Raw genomic sequence first — 25317 nt, forward strand, 5'->3', positions numbered from 1 at the left:
TTTAACGGGCGGCGGGAAGCCGGCCTGAGGGGAGGCGGGTCTCAGGGTTGGGGGGGCACTCCCGACGCACCGGGACCGGGACCCGGGAGAAGAAATGCCGTCCTCTGGCAGGGTGCGGTGGTTTGAGCTTTTACCCCCCCTCCCCTCGTCAAAACCCGAATCTTATCATTCAGTTTTCCACGCATTAATTGTCATTAAGGAAGTAAGATCACCGAGGGTTAAATTAGCGTGTCTGGGGCCATGGTTGGCCGGATGGTAACTACCCACTTCTATTTAGAGAGACGCTGAGGTTTTCCCTCTCATGTGGTGAATAAGCCACCTCACCCCCTACCCCCCCACACCCCTTATCTCATCTCTCACATTGGGTCTGTTAAGGGAAAACTTGTTTTCCCGGATATGTCTCCGCATGGACAGAGCCATAGTCGTGACTAATTATTCAGGCTTCAGCAAACAAGACACTAGAAAAACCCCAACCCAACCCCATGCAGTTTGGCTGTTCGGCATAGTCAGTTACCTGTCAGTTGTCATGGAACAGTACTGTGTAGTACTGCTAATATTAATCATAGGCATCTTTTTATGTAGTCACGTGCCGCCTCATTAGTTATTAACCGTGGTGGAATACATCTGCAAGAAGAAATTCAAGGTCTTCTGGGGGACACCAAAGCAAGCAGTGTCTTTAAGCCGTGAGAAAGTGCAGTATATACAGATAGACCCAGTACTGTGAATGTAGGGAGCATATGTAATCATTTAAATCAAAGGGGTTTTGATGGTTTTATTTGGGAGTAAGCCTAAAATAGAGAAGAGCAGTTGGAGGCAGAGATGTTGAGGCTAGTATGTCAGAAAAACTACTCTGCATAAAAGTGAGTTATTTCTGATTTTAATAGCAACTCTTTGCTACCTTCTGCTCAATCCCACTTTTGTCACAGCCTTCCCATCTGTAAAGCAAGAGTCTTAAGTGAAAACTGTTGTATAAAAGGCTCTGTTTTTCTTGATACTCTTTAGTAAAGACTGTTTTGTGCAAGCATGAAAAGTGATTTGAAGATGAGGAATAGCCTGAGAAACATTTTGCTTAACCATTTGAGCCAAAACTTTACTCAAAGAGCAAGATCTAACCTACCATTACATCTCACATATGAATGGCTACTGCATCTCACATATGTTATGGCTCTGCATTTCCATAGTTCATTCTGTCACAGATTGCATTAGTGCAGTTTAGTTTTCAATTATACTATTTGAAATGTCCAAGTGCAATGTTTCTCTGTTTGTAGCTGAGTGCTTTCTGCTCCTTTGCAGTTAGTTTCATACATATCCAATTTAGTTATAAAATACTTAGTTTCTCTCCGAGTTAGGATACAATGCAGTACAGGTGGTAAAAGCTGCCTTAGAAATCTGCAGGCAGTTGGATGATCTTCAGGCTGCCTTGGACAGCCTGATTAAAGCATCTTCCAGTGGTGAAGCAAAGCGTGGTTCTTTACTTGTTTGAACAGGTGCTTCCAGAGGAACCTTTTTTGCTTTTCCCATAAATGCCTTTCAAACATTTCATTTTTTATTCAGATGTAAGAAAGAAGCTGTTAGTAGGGGATCATCAACTTGCACTGATGTATATTCATAAATTTTGTATAATCTCTTTCCAAAAGGCAGATATTAAGCAGTGAGCATATGGGAGGATCATTTCGTCTGCTTTTTATGTCAGCTGGTGATAGGTTGAAATGAGACATTTAAGCCACACAAGGAAATTCAGTTACTGCAGCGAGGGGCAATGAAGAATACGTCATCTGATGGGAATGTTATAAATTGTTGTTTGCTGTCAGGATAAATACAGTTAAGATTTGGCTGAGTTCTTAACATTTGCTCTTACAAAAAAGTGCCCACGTTGCCTTAGTGACCCGCAAAGTAGCGTATAGAGTCAATGGCTTAAATGAGACTTCAGGAGGACCAGTATGAAAGAAGAAGGGAAAAGACATGGTGTGTCCTTTCTCTCTTTGTTAAGTTCCAGCATGACTGTTCTAAGGTAGGTGTATACCTACCCATTTTACTACGAGGTGTTGCACCAGCTGGAGAGGAGTTGGAATAAAGAATGTGCCAATGTCTGGGATGTGTTTCTTCGAAAGGTTGCGAATGCATCTGTGCTCTGGCGTGCGAGTAAACCAAGGTGATAATTGCTGATAGCTGTAAAGCTGTGAATGTTGGCAGGGTGAACTCTGGTGACTTTCCTGTAAGGACTGTGGAAATGAAGTTGCGTTTCATGTTCACATTATGCTCTTTGAAAAGTCTACAAAAGCTTGGAAAATAGGAAGCTTCTCAAAAGAACCAAGAATATGCATAGTGTATATCGGCAGTGTCCTGCATCAGACTGTAACTGTTAAGTGGATGCCCAGACATAAGCTGTTAAGGACAGTACAAGCATTTATGATACTTTCCTGCATATATATCATACTCTTCAGCTGTTCTCAACCCATGGACTTTCCAATCCAGACCTGGTTTCTGTGCATTGAGTGGTCCTTAGTGGGTGCTCTTCCATGAGGCATTTGGTATCCACTTGAACCAATTTAAGCATGTCAGTGTTTTATGTACCATTTTTATATATCAATGATTTTCTTGTTAAAATTAGTGTTTTGGTATCTCAAGATAATATCCCATACATGGTGTTCTTAGGCAGACAAAGATTACCAGGTCATCTGTGGAACTGAAGGAGCTCTTGGAATGGATAGGGAAATGCACCTTTTTTATTTAGTTATATATTTATTTTAGTACTAGCACAGATGTAATAGCATTAAAGTGGTTTAAGTGCATGAAGGCTGAAGCGTTAAGACAGTGATTTAAGGAAAACACTGTAGTTATATCCCTGCAAAAGTTGTGCAGGCAAGTTCTGGTTTGAAATACCTCTATTAATTGGCATTTTTCGAAGTCAACTTCAGACATATTTGTCTGTGAGATTCCTGTGTCATGATCTCTATGACAGAGATCTGATCTGTTTCTGTTTACGACTGTGTTAATTTCATGGGTGGTTTACCTTTTTTGCCTGTACAATCAGCACTTCTGACTTCTCTGACTTGTTTGGAGACAATGCAGTGATTATTAAAGAAAATACAAGTTATTGTAAAATCCTTTTACTGGTTTACAGTGAATTGTTTGCCTTGCTTTTAAGGGCTGCCAGGTATATAGGCCTGGGGTACCTGGACCCGCAATTCGGGCTGGGCCTATGGAAAGGATTCCACTACCTTTTCTGCATTTATTCATTAATGTGGTGAACCACTAAGAACACCATTCCGCTGATGAAAAGAAGGTTGATTATTTATGAAAGGCTGCACTATCATTAAAGTCTTGAGCTTTCATTTCTTTCCACGTTGGTGCTCTTACAAATTTATCAGGAAACAACACATCTCCCCCTCCTACTCCTTTACCCCTCCCCTGCCCCCCACCTACAGCTTTCCCATATAAACTATGCAGCTTTCTGTGATCACACCTACTGGAATAGGTGCGATAGAAAATCCACTGTGTGGTGGCTCAGTTCTGGCATAACTCTAACCAAAATGTTGGCTGTATTTTGAAACATGGTGGGTTTGTTCTTTTTTGAGCTATTCGTTTAACAAAAGGAAAGATAGACGAGAGATACGTTATATAGGATTAATTCTTTGATCTTATTTCCCTTAAACTAACAGAACTGGAAGTTGCCTATCTCCAAGAGAATGCAGGTGGCTGTTCCAGTGCTTTTCCCCCCTCTATTTTGTCTTTAACCTAATGATGACCACCAACCAGTTATGGAATAGATGTCATTGCTTTTATGTGTATTTGTATTTAAGTAACCTAATAATAAATGTAAGTTCAGGTTTCTATTTCCCAAGCTTTGGTGGAGCTCAGACAAGAATGCAGAGCCTGAGTGTCGACATCTAGCAGATCTGAAGTTCTGCCTTACTCCTCGTTAGGCATGATCCTGCAGGGATGAGGTGTATATATCCAGGTTTCTATTTCCCAAGCTCTGGTGGAGCTCAGACAAGAATGCAGAGCGTGAGTGTCGACATCTAGCAGATCTGGAGTTCTGCCTTACTCCTTGTTAGGCACGATCCTGCAGGGATGAGGTGTATATATATATATATATATATATATATATAATGTAGGGTGTAGAAAACTCATCAAGATCCTGTGCTGGAAACCAAGTTGTTAGTGATGTCAATCCCTTTAGGTTAAGCTGTCATTGCAGGAGACCTGGTGTCTTGGATGTTTACATTATTAAAATATGAACTAAAAAAGTTTAACTTTTTCTCCCTCTAATAAGTGCTTTCTCTTGCTCAAGTCTTAGGGCAATAGAAAACCCTAGCATAAAACGAATGGGCAAAATTCATACATTTTGGGGTGTGGGTGTGTGTGCACAGACATACATCTAATAATTCCTAGTAGTTATCCTTGCTCTCTACAGTAGCATCAGTTTGGTTTTTTTCCTTAGTGTTATATGTTACCTTGGATTTTACTTTCATTTTCTTTGTGGAAGAATGAATGGGATCTATTTTTTTTCCCCTTTGGAATTATGACCAATAGCTAATTCTGTGCTTTCTTTTGCTTCCTGTAGGCTGGCACCGATGCGATTATATACACTGTCCAAACGGCATTTTGTTCTGGTCTTTGTAGTATTCTTTGTTTGTTTTGGTTTGACAGTCTTCATAGGAATAGCAGGTAAGGATGCTGCCTTTTTAAAAGATTACAGTTCTTGCACGCTTTGCCTAAATCTGTTGGTATTTGCAGATGTATTTAAATGCTAATGAGCTTATTGCCTCTGAGATGTCTGAGGAAGCATTACTTTTGACAGGGAGGAAGAGGTGTTTCTTCCATCCCGTTTTTTTATAGCAGTATTACCTACATAGTTTTGATATTTGCAACTGCTTTGCAGGAAAAGTCAGTAAAGCAAAACAAAATCAGCTTCCTTGTAACACATTTTTTCAGCAGACTGCTACATTAATTTTCTTCTTTGTATTTCAATCTGTAAAATAGTGATGTTAATACTTGATTTCCTGTGAAGAAGTTGATAACTGTTTGTAAAGCCTTCTAAATGTTTGGGTGATAAATGCCACAGAAATATAAAATATTGTAGTAATATAAAAATATGAACTTCTGTTATTGAATATATATGAGCTTAGATCTCTGGTTTCAAAGAGCTTTGTGGGAATCATGACGTGGTCTGGCAGAGTAAGCGCTTAGTGCCTGGATACTTATCCTAGAGATCTGTGGAAGTCTGATCAACAAAGATGCAGAGTGTCTTTAGGCAGATGGAAAGCGTGGGAGCCCTCTGTATTTCATACCAGAGAGCTTTTCCAGGTCTAAAATGCACTTTAAAAAGAAGTCAGCATGCTATCACTGCGGTGTTAATAACTTAATAGTCTGCTGTCAGGACAGCTTTGTCAACACAGAAGTGACAGACAGGGAGAGGGGAAGGGAGGGACTTGTACTCATTACCCACCCCTCATGTAAGAATTATTAAAGGACATTACCACCTCCCCCCACTTTACTGCTTATTTCCAGGTCACCCAGTGTGTTTTGTGCCTCTCTGACACCCCGTGACCTGTCTGTAGGGTTGTCTCTACTTCTGTCCTGCCCTTCACTTCCTTTAGAAGAGATGAGCTGCCCAAGCTTGGAACCCTGGGACTCATCTGCTCCTGCCTCCCTTGGAAAGAAGGGGGGTTAATTGGAGACAGCTGTTTGGGCTTTTTGTGCCCATCTGTGCCTTGTAGGCAGAACATTCTTCACAATAGCATTAAATAATAAAATTTGTCTGTGAAATAAAATCTTCTTTCCTGCTGTTTGATTTATTTTAGCAGTCTAAAGTCCAAACAGATTTCAGTTCATAAAGGTTAACAACTGGTATTCCTGTGACTTGCCTAAGGATGCTGAAGGGCATTATTTGAGCACTAAAATACAAAAATGTATTTCATATGAATGATAAAAAAAAAAAAATTAATTACTTAATTTAGTGTCATTTGGCTATTTGGCTTTAAAAGTGAACCATATTTGTAATTGTGTATTTATTCTACCTGGTTGCAAGAAATGCAAGAAAGTTGTTTTATTGTAAGACTAGGCAAAAAGCAGTGCTCTGGAAGAGAAAACTCAGTATTTCATTCTTAATTGGTAGCAGAACCTGAAAGGGAGCTGTGTTGGTGTGTTGCATTGCATCTGTGTGCAGTTGTCTGATGATGTAGTTGTCTTTGGTCCAGGGGACTTGGCTGCTGTAGGTCACTCTTGGTCATCTGCAACCTGCTGGGGTCCCAGGGACTCACTTGAGATCCCCTTCAGGAACTGGCATGGCTGTGAGATTCTTGTCTTTGTAAGATTAGTTTGCTGGATAGTTTTGTTGACAAAGCATGAACACAGTTAATTATAACTTAATTATTTTTAAAAGAATGCTGTTTACCTTGGGAGGAGACCCACTGAACACTTACTGTGATGTTTTTCCATGCCTTTTGTTGACAGCTCCTTGCTTCCTGTGAATAGAGGGAGGGGCGCTAACAATAGAGTGCTCCCTCATTAAAGGGTGCAGTCTGAGCAAAACTCACCAAACCCACTAAGTAAATGAAAAAGTGGGATATACATCCATATTTTCTGTGCTACTTGAAGTAGCAATTGCACATACTCAAAATCTCTATTTGCAGTTTGGGAAGCCTAGCAGAAGTCTTTCTTCCCATCTGAGAAAACTGAGAAAAAAAAGACTGAGGTGGCTGATGCTCTTCAGTTCTTGTAACTCAAGACAGGCACAGACTTGGATTTTTTTCCCAAGTTACACTCACTTTCTTTCCCTTATTACAATGAGTCTGTGTTTTCTTTGGGGTGAGACAAGGTGCAGAGCTCATTTTCTGTACCTGTGCAGTTTTAGTTTTCACCACCTTAGGATGGTTCTTTGATTTCAGATGTGATTCTGTTAACTGAGCAAGGCTAAAAGAAAAACAATAACAATGGTATTTAATCACAATTTTTTAATAATATGACCACAGCATTGTTGTGGTCAGTTGCTTTTAAAACCTTTAATATGTGTGGCCAGCAGGTTGAGGGAGGTGATTCTTGCCTGCTACTCCACTCTCATGAGACTGTGGAGTACTGGGTCCAGCTCTGACCCCAACATAAGCAGGACATGGACATGTTGGAGTGAGTCCAGCGGAGGGCCATGAAGATGATCAGAGGGATGGAGCACCTCCCCTACAAGGACAGGCTGAGAGAGCTGGGGTTGTTCAGCTTGGAGAAAAGAAGGCTCCGGGGAGACCTTATAGTGGCCTTTCAATATCTGAAGGGAGCTGCAGGAGAGTTGGAGAGGGACTCTTTGTCAGGAAGTGTAGTGATAGGACAAAGGGTAACGGGTTTAAATTGGAAGAGGGGAGATGGAAATTAGATACCAGAAAGAAATTCTTTCCTGTGAGGGGGGTGAGACACTGGAACACGTTGCCCAGAGAAGCTGTGGCTGCCCCATCCCTGGAGGGGGTCAAGGCCAGGCTGGATGGGGCTTGGAGCCACCTGGTCTGGTGGGAGGTGTCCCTGCCCAGGGCAGGGGGGTTGGAACTGGATGATCTTTAAGGTCCCTTCCAACCCATACCATTCTATGACTCTGTGATTCTATGAAATTCTTCATTTTTCCATTTGAAGTCTCTAAGATGGTTAATATTATAATTAAACTTGCATGAAAAGTCTGGCAGCGAGCTGAACATCTCCCACTACAATTGGACATGGAACACTATTGACAAAATGGATTGTCTGTTTTAGGAGAAATTGTTTATAGAACGTTTATTCAATTATATTTATGTGATGATATACATAACGTTAATATAGTCCCAGGTTTCTATAGAACGGGCCCAATCTGAGAGCTGACCGAGAACTGTTTCTAAATGAACACGTGGGTATTTCAGCTTAAAGAGACCACTGCGATGAAGATCCAGTGCTAGCCAGAAACTACTGTTACTGTGATTGTACAAGCAAGTGTACATGAAAAGGCTTTAGTATCATGCACTCAAATACAATGGGATGTGTTTGCCCTAGTACAATGCATGAGCACGATGCATTGTGTACACTATGCTCTGTGTAAATTAGGTAATTGTAGCGGTTTGGCTAAAGAAACTTTATAGTGCAATTAAATATGATGTTTTTTCAGGTGTTTTCTGCAGCCCTTGTTCAGCTTCAAGTTGCTGTAACAGCAGTGCCACTGGTGCTTAGCTAGCTTTTTTGTAGCCGAGTACTTTCATGATTGCGGTGCACAGTTTAGCTTGGGAAAAATACCATGTGGTTTGTTGTAGGAGTTCAGAATACACACGTGGGGCTTCTGACATGGATTTCTTGATTTATAATTTGCTTCCTTATTTAAGCGTGCTTAGAAATACCATGCCTGAAATGCTTAAAAGAACATTCAGGCCAAGTTTATTAATGATATTGAAATGTCTAAGTGATGTACTCTTCAGCTTAAACATCTGAAAAGTGAGATAATATTTACCTGCTTTGCAGGGAAATATTTCGTACAGTCCTTTGAAATCCTCTATTTGTATCATTGCTTATCAGTAATACACATACTTCAATATTGTTTTCTTTTTTCCTTCTTATATATTCTCTAGGTCCCAATGTAATTGAAACTTCTGTAGCAAGAACTGAGTTAAATAACAGCCTAAAGGTAAGAGTTAATAAATATTGTTGCATTACATGAATGGCTTTATTTGCTGTCAGCGATGTTAAACATTCCCCTCCTTCCCACAAATGATTTTAAGTACTTAGATTTTTACTGGAAAACTTCTTGGTCACGTGGTGCTTTCCAGTTTGAAACTGAACATGCAATATTTTACTACCACTGTATTATTTCATGAGTGGCTCAGCAGCAATTTGTAGTCTCTTGTGAGCAGGTAAGGTAGAGAATTCTATATGCTTCTGTGCAGTAATGTCTGCTACAGTAAACTTGAGTGTTAACAGGATTCCCTTGTAAGTTATAAAAAGATTTTGTTGTTTCATTTTTAATTTTTTTTTTTTGGTCTTTTAGTCACCTATATATGTTTGGATTGGAACTGTATTATGGGTGGTTTTTTTAAAAACATATTTTTATATCAAATAAGAAAAGTCTTTCCTGCACATAGATTTTTATCTGTTAATGATATCTTCCAAGCTTTTGAAATTAATACAAAATTTTTAGGAAACCTAGTGGAAAAATAGTTGTTGTTTTAACAATTATAGTCGAACAGGTTCACAACTGTCTAGCAGATGAGGGGTCACAAACATAATTAACATCATTGTAACTGCAGATATATCATGTAACAGAATTAACAGCTGGTGCTAATTTGTGGGTCTTTTTCACAGCTGAAACCGTTTAATTTAAGTTCACCACCACTATCTACTTACAATCAGCAGCTGTGGCTGACCTGTGTAGTGGAGTTGGATCAGCAAGATGGTGAGAATCTTAACCTAATTCTAAGGAAACGGCTATACCAACCTGTATATTGTGTGTTGTATCTTTAATTTCATCTGTCACGTACATGATCCTGTTGCTTTCTGGCTGTGGTTGGTGGGTTTCTCCTCTGACACAGTCTCTCCCCCTCCATGCCCTGTCTCTAGTAAAGACATGGAGAGCGCTGACCTTGAGAACTGGAGGCAACAGGTGTATGGAATAAGTTATTTGTTATTTCTATCAAAGCAGTAGTGTCTAGAGAATGTGTGTCTCTGTTCCTTCATTTTGGGGGGAATTAGATGTGTAGGTTGTAATGATATTAAGTTTTCAATAAAAATTTCCTGCAAGCATGTCAGAAATACTGTATTAGTAATTGTTTATCTGTCAAGACTCAGTAGAAGGCATTTGTGACTTACTGCCTAAGTGTGTAAATAAAAAGTTTTGTGGTTTTTAATTAATATACTGGACCCCTACTCCAGTAAAGCATAACTGAATGACTTTGAGTCATCTTTGGATATGTGTATTTAAACTGTATTTGGAACCCTGAGATTTCATTTCTGCATGTAGCAATAGCTTAATATTCTCTCTTTTAATTACAGTGTCCCTCAAAAAGAATGTTACTATGATAGTCAAAGTACTTGGAGTGGTGAAGGATGGAAGCACACCGTATGTTAATAACCAAGTTCACAATCGGACAAGATTACTCAGCTGTGCACAAGTATGTGGCTGCTTAAACAAAACTCTGATGCAGTACATTTTCCTTAAATCTATTTGTGTCCATGTTACATTACATTGCAAATGAGAAGAATCTATCTGTTAAACACGTCTCAAGAAGGACTGTGGAGTATAGTTTTATTTATAATTGCAACCTAGCTAGTAATGCTGAGCAAGATACCTACCTACCTGTCTTTTTCTGTTTCCTCCTATGCCTTGTGTCTATTAACCCTTAAAGCCCCCTCTTTCTTGTTAGAGTAGTGCTCTGCCAGCACAGCAGTGTGTGCTGCTTAGCCACCTAAACAGGTTTAGCAGCACTGAAGCAAGGAATATTGTAGTAGAAGATTGGATCTAGGGCTCCAGGGGAGAGAAGAGTTCTCCCCCAACACCTAGCAGAGAGTCTGGTTGAACTCAGCTGGCAGCTGTGTTCTGAAAAAGCCAAACTTCTTTCCATCTGTGAAGAAATGTTTAAGACTTTGAGTCTTTAGTATAATTTGCACTGAATTTTTTAAACTTGGAGACATCCAAAACAGCTTCTCCAGGTGCAAGTCCTTTAGGAAGAGCATAGCTGAAGTTTTTTGTGATAAGCATATGGGGTAAATCATATGTTTTCTTTTATATGTAGACACATATATATGATATTTGCAGAAATTAATGAACAGTGTTCCATTAGATTTAATTACACACAGCCAAGAGAGCAATATGCTTGGATTTTCTCTTCCCTTTTAACTCTTAGAAATGAGTTAACACAACATAGTCCCATCTTCCAATCTGATGACCTAGAGCTTGACTGACAGTGTTATTCAGATCATTTCTGGTGCTGCAAGCAGTTGCTTTCACCAGCTTAAGTGAAAACCTCACCTTGTTTATCAGTTCAACCTTTGATCCTGCTGACTGACTTTATCAGTTTCTTCTGCTTTGTCTGGTATTTTTCAAGAAATTATCTGTGGGTCTTGTTTGAGTCTTATTCTGACTGATCAAGATGAGTAAAGCATATAATAAATACCATCAATATCTGACCATTTGGAAACAAATTCTCCAACCTATACTAACGGTGCATGTTCTGGAATAAACTGAAGGATTTTACATATTATATTCTTCACTGTATGTGTCCACAGAAATGCAGTGAAATCATTGTTGCTCACCTTGGCTACCTGAACTACACTCAGTACAACATATTTGTTACCTTTGAAGATCTATACAAGTTAACGTACACCATCCAGAATATTACTTTCACAGTAAGTATAAAGTCTTATGCTAGCAAAATAAATCTCCTTAATTACTAATGTTGTAGAATTCTGCTTTAACTGTAATTAAAAAGTTATCTCATTTAGAAGATAAACATAAAGATGCATCGCAACTAGTTTTTCTGTCACTACTAGTATCAGAACTATTATAGCATTTGCTGTTAATAAAGGTCTAGACCATTTTTTTTTAACTCTATAAGGAAAGATTTTTCTTTCAGAACTGCTGAAGTTGTTTTCTAGAACAGATAAATTTAGTCTGATTCCTGGGAGATATTTTTAACAGTAGGCAAGCTAGACTAGAACATCCAGTTTTCTGCATTTGCTTATAGAGATGTTGCCTCTCTAAAGCACGGTATCTGTTTCAGTCTTTCCAGCAGGTGTCTCTGAATTAGCAAGATTTTTCCAGGCTTTACAAAAGCATGGACTAGAAAGATTTAACAAACTCAAAGGAAAATGAAGATATTATTTTTTTTGGTCTGTGCTTATGAGTAAGCGAAAAAATGTTAATTCAGCTAAAATAAGCAGGCTAATAAAATAATTCACTAAGATAATCCCTGCTAAAATAATGAGCTCAGTTCGTAGTGCTAAAGATTGCTTATGAAACACTTTCATCACCAGTGTGTGCTGATTGGCTCCAAAAAGGAATTTAGAAACATTTGCACTGGGAGAAAATGGCACTAAACCAAATTTATAAAAAGTTTGTTATGATATGTTCTACCTGTATACAACATCAGAGCAGGTAGCAAGCAAAAAATCTTACTGTAAAGGAAAAGGGGTTTTATATATTAAATGACTGTCCTGAATATTAGTATTTGTAATATTGTAGTGCATAAAGTACATCACTAAAAATTAGCTCTAAGGGGAAAAAAACCGCAAACTTACAACCCCTTTGCTTAGTTCCAGATTTCAAAAAGGATCAAGTGTTGGAACATTTATAGTCAAAATATAGTTCATTGGGCTGTTTTTCTTCTGTTTGTTGTAGTGGAAGACCTACAATCCAACGTTTTCGCAAGTGGAAATATGGTTCCGATTTGTCTTTGTAGTTCTTACTTTTATGGTCACGGTAAGATTTTTGTTTCAGTTTTTCTGGAGCATATTGTGTAGGCAGCTGATAACAGTGCTCTGTAGTGCTGTGTTCAGTAACTTAACCCCAGGCAGCAGAGCTGAGATATCACTTAATGGGTGTAAAAAATGTTTCTAAAATACTTATGTAGTTGCTGCTTTTATATTTTTACAAGTAATATTGAAGGGACATTAAGAAAATAGGATAAATGGGAAAACTTGTTTTTCTGAACTGATTTTGTATTGAACAAAAAGAATTTTGCTTAAAGAAAAGAAATTGTGATTAGATGCTAGAAAAAAATATTTTTTTGCAGTGGAGGTAGGGTCAGACATTGGAACAGGATGCCCAGAGTGTGGGTTCTCCATCTCTGAAAATGAGCAAAACTCAGTTGAATATGACCTTGATCTAACTTTAAAGTCGTCACTGTCTTGAGTGTGAGGATGGGCCGAATGACCTCCAGAGGTCCCTTACAACCTAAATTATGCTACCATGTAGATTATCTCTCCCCTCAGACCTGGTTTGGCCCCTGGAAAAGAAGTATTTGGAAAAAACCAAACAAATAAGTTAAAATCTTAAAATACAGCATTTTCCAAGTAAGGACACTAAAGCACTGAACACTTGCACGGCATTTTTCTCACATAGATGATGTCACTCAGCAGGTAACTGTGAATGTGATATGGAATCTTGTTTTAAAAAGTGAGTTTAAGTGGAATTTTTTGGTAGTGTGTGACCAGTAATTAGGCAGGATTTTTTCATCCATTGTTGATTTGCTCTGTACTAGCTGGTTTCCTTCTCAGTTTGCTTGAGATTAACAAATTTGCATTGAGGTAAACCAGCAAACTTGAAGCAGAAGTAGAAGCCAGGAGATGTGGCTCCTGTTTGACAATGTCCTCAGTGGCAAAGACCTCATGAAGTTGCCTTTGCAGTGGGCTGTGTTATCTCTTTACTCTGGTAAAACCATTAAAGCTGTCTGCCTTCCTTACAAATTTTTGTTATTATTGTTTTATATAGTGTCTGTTTGCACATTCCTTGCGGAAATTCTCCATGAGAGATTGGGGTATTGAACAGAAATGGATGTCCATCCTCCTTCCCCTCCTGCTACTTTACAATGGTAATTGTATCCTGGAATTTTTAGAAAAGCTCCTTTTTTAAAAAAAAAAAAAGGAAAGAAAAAAAATGAAAAAAGAGAGTGAGAAGGCAAAAAAACCTTATTTAAAAAAATCAACCAACCAACTCTTTTTAAGTGTATCAAATTCAAGGCCATAATGAGTAGATGGATTTTATTCTTTTCAGTGATGTGAATGTCATCTCTATTTGTTTAAAGCTCTGATTGGAATACATGGCTGCAAACAGTGAACCTTTCATATAGTGACATGTAAATGCAATTTCTGTGTTTGTCTGCTAAGTCTTCTTCATTTTTCAGATAATTGCACTTTAGTTAAAAATGGAGGCTACTTTTAGTCTGGTGAACCACATCAAATGCTAGCGCTCTCTAGCAGTACCTAAGGAACATTTGCCTTTCAGTCATTCTATGATAATTTTTTAGGTCATCACCAAGAACAGTGGTTTAGTAGAAAGTTAATAAAACCTGAAATCTTCTAGAAATGTTGGCAACCATTTCAGATTAGTTCTACAGCACAGAGGAGTGCTGCTGGAATCACCATTTTCTTTGTAAATTACTTTTAGATACAGGAAAAAAGAGAGAGAGGGTGAGAAGGCAAAAAAACCTTATTTAAAAAAAAAAAAGAGAGTGAGAAGGCAAAAAAACCTTATTTAAAAAAACAACCAACCAACTCTTTTTAAGTGTATCAAATTCAAGGCCATAATGAGTAGATGGATTTTATTCTTTTCAGTGATGTGAATGTCATCTCTATTTGTTTAAAGCTCTGATTGGAATACATGGCTGCAAACAGTGAACCTTTCATATAGTGACATGTAAATGCAATTTCTGTGTTTGTCTGCTAAGTCTTCTTCATTTTTCAGATAATTGCACTTTAGTTAAAAATGGAGGCTACTTTTAGTCTGGTGAACCACATCAAATGCTAGCGCTCTCTAGCAGTACCTAAGGAACATTTGCCTTTCAGTCATTCTATGATAATTTTTTAGGTCATCACCAAGAACAGTGGTTTAGTAGAAAGTTAATAAAACCTGAAATCTTCTAGAAATGTTGGCAACCATTTCAGATTAGTTCTACAGCACAGAGGAGTGCTGCTGGAATCACCATTTTCTTTGTAAATTACTTTTAGATACAGCAAACTTCAATTTCATTTACTGGTGTAATTTGAAAAATCTAGGATTTTTTGTTCCTCTGACGATAAACTGCTTTACTTTTCGTAATGGAAAAGACTGTGCTTTTTCCCCTCTGTTTGACTTTTTTTTTTTTTTTTTTAAAAGACTGTGCTTTTTGCCCTCAGTTTAACTTTTTTTTTTTTTTCTTATTTTGTTACAGATCCATTTTTCCCCCTTTCTTTTCTGGTGAACAGTTGGTTTCCTGGAATGCTGGATGATCTATTCCAGTCGCTGTTTCTGTGTGCACTGTTGCTGTTCTGGCTTTGCGTCTACCATGGCATAAGAGTACAGGTAAGGGTGTGACATTACCTACTACTTACTGAGAAGGCAATACTTGTTTTTTCAGTTCTCTCAAAAGGTGACAAAAACATAACCAAATTTTTTAAAAAGAGACATTTATTTTATTTTATTTTATTTTATTCTGAAAGTACAACGTGATACATGAAGCTTTGGAGTTAAAAATATATGTGGTAAAGTAGATTGTCTTGAGGCTCCCATGCCTACATGAGATAGATGGGACAATCCAGTCTAAACTATTGCAAGAGAGTCTTCAGAACTGAAAGTACAATGTGATACGTGAAGCTTTGGAGTCTAAACTATTGCAAGAGAGTCTTCAGAATTATGATGCCATTATCCTTTGTTCTTTCTTGACGTTTTTTTTTGTTGTTGTATATGGTAGCTGATTGCTTTTTAAACCACTTTAAAATACTGTCATTATGCTTTGTTCTTTCTTGATGGGTTTTGTTGTTGTATATGGTAGCTGATTGCTTTTTAAACCACTTTAAAATACTGCATAAGATAAATATGAATTCTGGAGCATATTCCTATAGTTTATGTCTTCTGTAATCACCTGTGCAGGTTAAAAATACAGGTGAGTCTCTTAATGTAGTTCAAGTTAAGTGAAACAAAGATGATAGTTATTTTATTCTGTCAAGAACGAATGAAATCTCAAATGTGGGTTCAGTGCTTCATCACGCTATTGTTTCTCAACAGGGAGAAAGGAAGTGCTTAACTTTCTATCTGCCCAAATTCTTTATTGTTGGACTATTGTGGCTGGCCTCTGTTACACTGGGGATATGGCAAACGTAAGTAATTTAAAGTTTAGTGCAAAAATAACAACCTGAGAGTGTTCAAGAATGAGAAGATTGTTTATAATTAGTGATATGTGTTTCTTAATGCCCTGATTATGATATAGGAATGGAGTTAAAATTCTTACATCTTTTTTTTTTTTGCAAACCATGACTGATTTGAACACGGAATTCCCCATGGACCATCTAGTAGTACATAATTTTGTAGATCAGAGCGAGCTCTAGAAATCACTACTTTGTCAGTATGTCATGGCTCCCTAAAATACTGCCTCTAGTGCTAGGTCTGTAGTTAGCTGTTACACAGCTGGACCAAACTTTCCCAACTATTAAACCTGCCACTGCTTGGTCAAGCTATGTTATCTCTCCTTCAGACTCAGTTCTTTTGCTTGGTTTAGTGTTTATCTCTTTTTTCCAAAATGTTGTGTTAACGTAAAGGTGTCGCTATTCCCCATCCAGAAAACATGCTCAATTTTTTAGTCTCAAGTGTTTGCCTCTTATTTTGTTTCTCAGAAGGAAGATACCTTCTAACCTTCTCCATTCCGTTGTACACTGTTGAAAGCAGTGCAGTTGCAGGAAATACTCGTGCTAATGCCGTATCGGCAGAATTGCTATGAGGGAAGGGCTTATACCACTTATTTCTTACGTATAATTCTATCACAAAGGATAAATTTAAATACTAAATCCTGGAGGCTTGTACGAATTTACAAGTTCATATCTTTTCTAAAAGATAAGTGGGAAAATCAGACATGCTCACAACTGAAATCCCCCTTATTCCTTGAAAATTTGGTTTGGAAAGAGGGAGGATGTCATGTAATGTAAATTGCCGTGACTCCATTGGAATCAATGTCATTGCACCAATTTATAGTCAAAACCTTTAGTTATAAACTCTGCATCATAACTTTAAACCTTTTCTTTGTTAGTGGGTTTCTTGGTCAGTACAGCTTTTCGACCTTGTCTTGTCTAAGGCTCTAAGTACCGCTTTTTCATTTTGAATCTTTTGTAGTGTTAATGAAGTACGTGATCCTACATATCAATACAGGGTTGACACTGGTAATTTCCAGGTAAGTCAGAAATGTCTTCTTGCTATTCAATTGTCAGGTGGAGTTACAAGGAGATGGGGTTTCTTCTATTAAAATCGATAACGGTTTAGGAAATAGCGAATGCTGGTCACATGGTCTTATTCTGACTAAGGTACTTTTAATTTTGCTTTAGATCATGCGTAGACCATAATGAGCCCCATCCCAATGAGAAAAGTAAATTGTCTTGCAAATCTGGGTACTCAACACCACAAGTTTAGTCACAGACTTATGACTGTTGGGATTGAAAGGAACTTTTTTAAGCCTCTTACTAAGTCAGTTTTGTACATCCTTATTCCTGCCAAGATTCTCTGTCCTAGTAAATGTCAGACTTCCTTGTTTTAAAGGAAGATCTGATTTATATGGGTCCTTGTTTTGTTCTCAGGAGCTCAGTTTTTAGAAAACCATTGAGATTCAGCTCAGTGTGAACTCAGTGACAAAATGATGATTCCTGTTAAACATCCTTTCTTTACATGCCCCAAAAACCTACCTTGATGTATAGCCATCCTTATTTTGTACTTCCTTTTGTGAGCCTACTCTCCCTGACTAAATGGACCGTTCTGTGTTGTGCTTTGGGAAATAATGATTTCTATTGAGAGAAGGAGGAATAGACCAAACCTCGTTAAATAATAAAAACTATCACTCTTCTTATAGGGAATGAAAATCTTCTTCCTTGTGGTGGCAACCACATACATTCTCTACCTTTTGTTCCTGATAGTGAGGGCATGTTCAGAACTTCGTAACATGCCTTATGTTGGTAAGGATTATTTCTTTTGGTTCTTCCCCAAACAGGCTTGCTTATCCTAGATGGAGGTATAAGTTCACTAATAACAACTTTTCTCAATCTTTTTCAGATCTCAGGTTAAAATTCTTGACCGCGTTAACCTTTGTAGTGCTTGTCATTAGGTAAGGCTTTTTAAAGTACATTTCTCAGTATTGTAACTTTAGAACCTTTTTTTCAGGGCTTTGAATACACTTTGTTGATAATAAAATTGCCAGTAAAAATGAGGAATGTCTTTTGATATGATTGTTGTGGCAAGCTCTTCTTAATTTTTTAACCCTTCCTAAGGCTTTTAGAACTAAATTTATATCATTTCTGTTACCACAGCAATACACTGCAAGATTTAGAGGTTCTCTTAGCAGAGGTGTTTTCTGTACTGCAGGCTGGTCAGCAGTGCACCATTCACCTCTTTTGGAGCTTTGTGAACTTCACCCAGTCAAAGCAGAAGTTTAGAATTAGGTTATTGTTAATATCTGTCTCCCCCACTCCAATCCTTTATGTCAAATTACTGTTGACTCTTGTATTGTCTGTAGTGGATGAAATCTGAGGGAAAGGGACCAAGGGGGGACGGGGTCCACTTTACTCAGTTGACTGCTGACTTTTAATGGCAAAAGAATCATTCTTAATTTAGAATTATGAGAGCAAATGTATCTTAAATGGTCAGCAGATTAACTTAATTGTTTTCTGATATACTTTTCAGCTCCCCTTTCAACTTTGTGCTTTAAAGACACAGTACACTCACATGCTCTTGACTTTTTTCCACAGCATTGTTATACTCTACCTACGCTTTGGAGCACAAGTTCTACAGGACAACTTTGTTGCTGAGCTGTCGACTCATTATCAGAATTATATCCTTCTGTTGTGATACTGCTGAATTAGGAATCTTAATCTGTTTTTATGCTGAAGGTACTTTAAAATCACATACCTAAGGACTGAGACCTTTGGCTTCTAGGTGGGCTTTTGAAGTTCAGTCTATTTTGATCGAGGTTTCGCGTCAGCATTTCATAATGGCCATTTGTAAAGGTTATGAGCTGAGACAGTTTCAGTCTGGTTTGTTTACATCACATAAATCACAACTGCATTTGAAATGAAGGCCTAGATATGCCTGCATTCAAGTAATTTTAACAAGTTATTGTGACAAATTTGGTTGTACTTGCTGTATGATTTCAGTTTGCTGTATACTTATCAGTTGGCATGGGCCGTACCAAAATATTTGAGAAATTAATAGCTTAGAAGTCACTGAAAGTGAGTTTGTTTATTGGTCAAAGTCTACATATGGAAGAGATCATAGCAGAGAATGTAAGTGGCTTGAGAGAGACTATTTCTGATGTCTGCTGGCAACAGGATTACAAACTGTATTTCTGGACCTGAACAATAAGATACTAGTTCATTCTTCTTCCTGAAAGTACCTCTGTGATCGCAACTGCTCCGGTTACTGGTAAGCTTAGATATATGTTGGGAGCTAGTAGAAAACAGTATGTAAAGCCATTAGCATTTTCCTAAAATTATGTCAAGAAGCCGTCTTCAGTGCTCTATTCATAGACAGTCCTTTTTCCTTCCTTCTCAATCAGTGTGCCAAGGAAGAACTTTTTAAAAAAATAAACAAAGCAAACCAACCCCACCTGAACACCCCCTTACTCAGCTTTGTTTCACCATTGAAGGCAGAGCTTCAGTGCTCTAAACTGATTCAACTAAATTGATTTAGTTCAATTTACTATGTACTCCTACACTCCAGAGAAAACCTTACCTCAGCAAATGTTACTTGTGTTTAAGCTAAAGCTTTGTCTTCAGTGGGAGCTTTACCTTGAAACAGCTTGAGTACATTTGTTGTCTTTAAATTTAAAACATAGCGATTTGTTCAGCCATTTAGGGTCTCAAACTTTAGTAAGGTAAACATTCTTTCCATTGAAACAGATTTGTATGGTTTAGGTCTTGTATCCAAAGTTAATATGTGTGGAACTATATTGAGCAATATCCTTGACACTTAATACCAGCAGAATTCCTATCATTTTATGGTTTATTGAACTTTTATCTCTACACATTAGCCTTCGTGTATTCCCCCTCAAAGAATGCACTATATGGTAAGTGGGAAGCAATTGTCTGGTAAACTTATATGGCAAGAGCTGGCATTTGTATTTTGGTTGTTTCAATACTGTTGCAATTTGCTTTGAGTTAACATAAGCAGAAGTTGCACTGTCCCTGAGCAAATTAGTACTGAAAATATGAAGGAAGACATAAAATGTATGCAGCTAATTAGCTAGACTTGAATTCTTAATCAAGCTTATAATCAATATGATGTGTGCACATAATGCTCTAACTTTTGCACTGCCTCACAGACAGTCCTTAAGGAGCAACAATACTTCATTTCTACTTTGTTTTAACAATGAGGCTGATGTGTTGGCACGCGGGCACACTGCACTCTGAAATAGGGAACACTGTTGGAAAAGTAGGAGTGAAGCTGGTCTCTAACATGGGGAGGTTTTGGGGATCTTGCTGTGGGGGGAGAGCTGCACAGAGCCCATGTACAGAGAGATAAAGGACTTAATCAGTGGCACTTCTGTTTTTGCGTTCCTACGTAGAGGATGTAATCTGACTCACATGATGATTATAAAGCATTATCCCGCTCTAACAGATAAAGATTCTGTAGAAGAAATTTTTATACTGAGCGTTTTAGACTCCACTTAAGCATTGAGTATAAAATACAGAACCGAGTTGGAAGGGACCTGGAAAGATCTTCTGGTCCAACCTTTCATGGGAAAGGGAGCCTAGACAAGATGATCTGGCACCCTGTCCAGTCACATCTTGCACACTGCATGTGCAGGGGAAAGGCACTAAATACTGGAGCCGGTCCTTTCCCTAAACATTTTAGAGTAGAGATGGATGGAATTTTTACAGAAAAAAAAAGCTTTAAGAAAGACAAGAGAAATGCCTGGGTGAGGATAAGGTTAAAAAACTTGCTGTTGGATTGCAAGAAGTATTAGTTTATAGAAGGCGAAAAGTAGAAAGCTGCCAGGAAAAAGATGTTTATAGCAAATTCCTGGATTGAATTTTACTTGCAGATAATTAGGAACTGCAGCTCAACAGCGGATTATGCAGGAAATGAAGGCCTTAAAACAAGGTAGAGGGAATTGTCTTAAACAGCCAATGGAAAGTATGTGCTTCCTCTCGTCTCGCCGTAAGGCACAAGGATGAAAAATAACCGGCTAATCATGGACTTGCATGCAAGGGATTACAACTGCGGTTGACTTATATTTGTAGTTTAGAAATAACCAAGAAGTTAATGAGGTCTGTGCTTTTTAAATACATATGAACTTTTCAATAATGATTAAAAATAATGAAGTCTGACATAATTAACTGTTATGTGCACGTTGAAATAATATGACATAGGGAACTGCACAAGGGAGGAAATCCGCTTATGCAACATGGAGAATATCTATCTAAAAATAAGATTAGATAGTTACGTCATCTCCTTAACTCTTACAAATACCATGACATTATGGCTAAAGGGTGAAGAATTTAAAGGAGAGAATTCCTGTTTGGATATAGTTTTGTTGAATTGTAGTTGTCTTGGAAGTGGTCAAGGCTGTTGCTCCGGTGTTGGGTTGGAAGTACAGCCACATCTCTGTACTTAATGCGCTAAATTAACCCCTGTTTGTATTTTCCAGAATCACAGTTGAAAGACAATCCTGCTTTTTCAATGCTGAATGATTCAGATGATGATGTGATTTATGGGTAAGATTATAAACTACTTATGGAGAGTTACTTTAGTGTGTTATTTTTGTAATGTTCTTTGTTTGTTAAATAAGTGAAGAGTTTGCAGGTTGCTAATGAAAGTATTTTGCCTAAAGAACAGAAAGGTAGCCATGTTCTGAAACAGCAATGCAATGAGAATGCATGTTATTTTGTTTCTTCTTTTTTTGGTTTCTAAAAGGGATTGCCATGGCACTGATACAAACAGGTAATTAGGTTTGTAAATTTTTTTAAATTAGAGTGCTGGCAGGTCGTGGAGTGAGGGCTGTGTGAGATGTGAAATGGAAGAACTCCCTTTTTAACTGGGAAAGATTGCGGGAGTCAGGTGGAGTTACCAAAGCAGCAGCTCATACGTAAATGCTTTAGAGAAGGAGAATGGCTCTCCTTAAGCATCCATCACTTAATGGAATAAGAATCAAATCTAGCCAAATTTCCTGGACTTCTGCGAGTTTATATAACATGAGAATTATAGTAGTGCTGAAAACCCATCCCCATCAGGTGTCTCTGCAGAGACACTGAACAAACTCCTCGTCTGCCCTCGCTGTTTGCACCTCTCCCCAAGGACAGGGACATGGTTGGAGCAGGGAGGGTGGGGTTAGTGCTGCAGTCACCTGAACAAGATTGTGCTGTAGCTGTAGCCATTGTCTGAGGGAGCTTGCCTTTCACTAGTTAGATGAGTAGCAGTAGTACCAGCTTGCTTCTAGGTGAACCCTTGCAAAGAGCGGCTTGTAGTCACTGGAATAACTTTTATTATGCATTGTCTTCTGGAAAAAAGTCAATATATTGTTCATATCTACCACAAGGAAGCAAAACAGATAACCAGCTGCTTACCCAAATAACAATTTGATGCAGTTTAGAACTTCCCTGTTTATTTTGGACTTCCTATCTAAACACTGTGTTCAGAGTTTTTAACAAGTATCTGTTTCACAGGAGTGACTATGAAGAAATGCCACTTCAGAATGGCCAAGCTATTAGAGCCAAGTATAAAGAGGAATCGGACAGTGATTGATTTTGCTGTAGACAGACTTGTTCAGGTGGAATTACACCAATCAGGTGGAATTACACCAATCCTGAAGTTTTCCTAGATGTACAACTTCCTTGGCTTTCTTAGTCTGCTGACATCTCAACACCGACTCCCAGGAAGGACATCCTGCTTCTGTTTCTGTTTACAAAGTTAAAACTGAAAAAAACCCCAATGCTTGAAAAGGTTGTGGTGAAAACATAAGAAACCAAAATTTTTATGCATCTTATAAAATGCCTGATAGAAGGATGTCTATGGACTAAAATCTTGAAACCTATTTCCATTTAGAAGTATCACTGATTATATGCTGATTTTAAAATTGCTTCCTTGGTTTTCTGGTGGGTTGTTCTGAGGGTTATGTCCAGCATATTGTCATTCATCTGTTGCATTTGTGTTAGCTCCTTTGTGGATTGCCCACTGCTGTACCAAGTGCCTCATTTCCCTTTCAATTTTCTACCTTAGTCTATTGAGCTGGAAGCAGGGAATGAAATGGTTTATGGTTTTCTCTCTCTCTTTCCTTTTTTTTTTTTTTAAATGCAAGAAAAACACAAACTTTCCATTCTTCATTCAAAGAAGTGATACAGACTTAAGAATATTTTAAAAATTCATTTAAGTTTACCAGATTTGTTAGTGTGAGATACGTGCAAATAGTCAAGTTCTAGTGAGCCAAAATAGCCTCAGTGGTGCAAAATGATCTGTATAATACATGTTTCATAACATGCTTTACCGCCACAACAGAAGCCTTTGGGTTTGTTTTGCCTTTTTTTTTTTTTTAAACAGCCCTTTTAAATAGAAATATTTAGGCAACAACAAACCTCAGAAGGAAGCCAGTACTCTTCTTTCTGGGCTTTTGTGTGCTGGAGGAGATTGTTACACTTGCAGAGAATACAGTGTGAAAGTTTCACAGAGATTAATTTAAAATTTCCAAACATTTCATTTTTAGAGGCTTTTTCTACATCAGATTTTTTTCTTAAGGTGTATTAATAGTTATTCTACATCCTAGGAACAGTTGTTCATGTATTGAACATGTGTGAGAGTTGGCTTTTGGGCATGTTCTAGCCATGGTTCAACTTCTTTGTCATAACCACAGGCGCCACTTGTACCCGTCAGAACTTCCAGGACATTTTATTATCTGTGTTCCAGTCTGTGCTGGAGCAGAGTTTTATGGGAATTCAGTATTCCTGGTACAATGCTGCTGCTTCTCTATTTAAAAGTTGGGTTTCTCCTGCACCGTTGCTCAGCTCTTTATTTAAGAGGATGTTTTGTTTCTAATTAATTTTGTTTTCAAGTACTTGACCTGTCTGAAAGTATCTTTTTTTTTTTTTGTGACTGTGATTGACTCTTGTACCATTTCCCTGCCCTGCTGCTGTAGAGAAGACTCTCAAAAGTACTGTTAATGTCTTAGACAGAAGCTGGTGCTGGCTTACACTAGGGAATTGTACTCCTCACTGAACTAGTTTAAGCAGAAGAGTGCAATGAAGTCCTACTTGATTGATTTGCTGAATGGTATTAGGGAAAAAATAGATTTGTTCCGCTTTGATGCGAGGACTGCTGTGGAGCATTCCCACTGCAGTAACCTCTCCTGGTGGCTGCTGGAGATCACGAAAGGGAGACTTCACAGGAGAGCAGTTTGTTTAGAGAGGACCAAAGGAACTGCTTCGTGTCAGAAAATAGTTCAGATTAAATGATTAACTCGGTGCTCTGCTAAAGATGGGGGTGGTGAGACACTCCGCGTGTGTGAGGGAGAAAACTTCCTAAAATTATGTAGAGCTGTGAAATTTTTGGAGGATATTTGAAATTTAAAACTTTCTGTACTGGGGACCATTTATTTGTTAGAAGCCAAAGCACTATTCTATGGCTAAACCAAGGAAACTGCTCAGGGGAGGGGAAGGTTTTTTCCTTTAATTTCTTAATTAATTAGTGTCAGTTTAGAACACCATATACGAAGACATTAAAGAAGTATTTCAGGTTAGTGGTGTGTTGGTTTTTGTTTTTTCCCCCGTGAACTACAGTAAGCTGTACCTTCAGCACCTCCAAGTATGGGGGATATCTTTGTATCCTAAAACGAGCCCATTCTCATTTTTACTATGAGGCTTACCGCTGTTTGAATTTGCAAAGTCCTTTCAACTTTCACTGGAGTAACAGTGGGTGGCAGGAATCAGGTCTTCAGAATTCGATATTTACACGGTTCTTATATATTCAGATCTTTTTGGCTCTGATATTGTTTATTTCTGATGTAAATTGTTCTGAAGGGAAAAAATGTTTGATCTGACCGATGTGCAAAATGTACTCATGTTTCTTATCACATCTGAACTGGTTGTTACAGTTAACCCTCAAACACAGTGTCATGCTTTGGGATTTCAGTAGCTAAAGAAAATATTTTTAATCTAACTTTGAGATGATGATTTTTTCTAAATTGTTCTCAGCCCATTTCACTTGCCATTTTGTTTGCATTAACTTTCCTACATCACAACATTCAAAGCGGAAACAGGAAAGCTGAGAATGGGAAATGTGTACTTAACAGAAATATCTCACTATGAAAATAGTGAGAAAATAGTTTCTTTGTTAATTTTTAGATTATATTTAAGCCAGGTTTGCCATGTGAAATAGTTTTGTGTTGCGAAAGTGCTGGAGTGTAATGATAAGCTTGGCTGAAGCACCATCGCATCAAATTCAATATACAGTAAAAAGGCAAAAGCAGTGAAGCAGATGAAGAAATTGCTCTGCTGGTAAGAAAATCTCATTTTCACTTATTTCCACAACTGGAAAGCAGAGACAGTATTTGAGGAATGTTACAATTCGGACTGTGAACAGGTTGGGAGTAGGTGGCATAAATTCACCTGAGTGAAGCACTGTAAGCTACGGGTGAAAGCAGCCTGGCTTCCCTTTCGTTA

The 25317-nt window shown here is 38.1% G+C and overlaps 1 protein-coding gene across 2 annotated transcripts in view; it reads left to right on the forward strand.

Moving 5' to 3' along the window:
- The window catches only part of TMEM181 (transmembrane protein 181), a 33673-nt gene extending 9221 nt beyond the window's left edge, over positions 1-24452 (forward strand). For both annotated transcript variants that reach the window (XM_014950970.1, XM_014950971.1), the window contains exons 2-17: positions 4568-4671; positions 8577-8632; positions 9307-9397; positions 9994-10112; positions 11227-11346; positions 12338-12418; positions 13430-13529; positions 14868-14998; positions 15701-15792; positions 16799-16856; positions 17526-17628; positions 17726-17777; positions 18418-18500; positions 19644-19733; positions 21318-21384; positions 22333-24452. In XM_014950970.1, the coding sequence (XP_014806456.1) occupies positions 4568-4671; positions 8577-8632; positions 9307-9397; positions 9994-10112; positions 11227-11346; positions 12338-12418; positions 13430-13529; positions 14868-14998; positions 15701-15792; positions 16799-16856; positions 17526-17628; positions 17726-17777; positions 18418-18500; positions 19644-19733; positions 21318-21384; positions 22333-22411 (1426 nt within the window). In that variant the 3' untranslated portion in view covers positions 22412-24452. The remainder of the gene's footprint in view (positions 1-4567; positions 4672-8576; positions 8633-9306; positions 9398-9993; positions 10113-11226; positions 11347-12337; positions 12419-13429; positions 13530-14867; positions 14999-15700; positions 15793-16798; positions 16857-17525; positions 17629-17725; positions 17778-18417; positions 18501-19643; positions 19734-21317; positions 21385-22332) is intronic.
- The last annotated feature ends 865 nt before the right edge of the window (positions 24453-25317 follow it).

Source organism: Calidris pugnax, unplaced genomic scaffold (genome assembly GCF_001431845.1).
Source record: "Calidris pugnax isolate Ruff unplaced genomic scaffold, ASM143184v1 scaffold24, whole genome shotgun sequence".
NCBI classification, from domain to species: domain Eukaryota; kingdom Metazoa; phylum Chordata; class Aves; order Charadriiformes; family Scolopacidae; genus Calidris; species Calidris pugnax.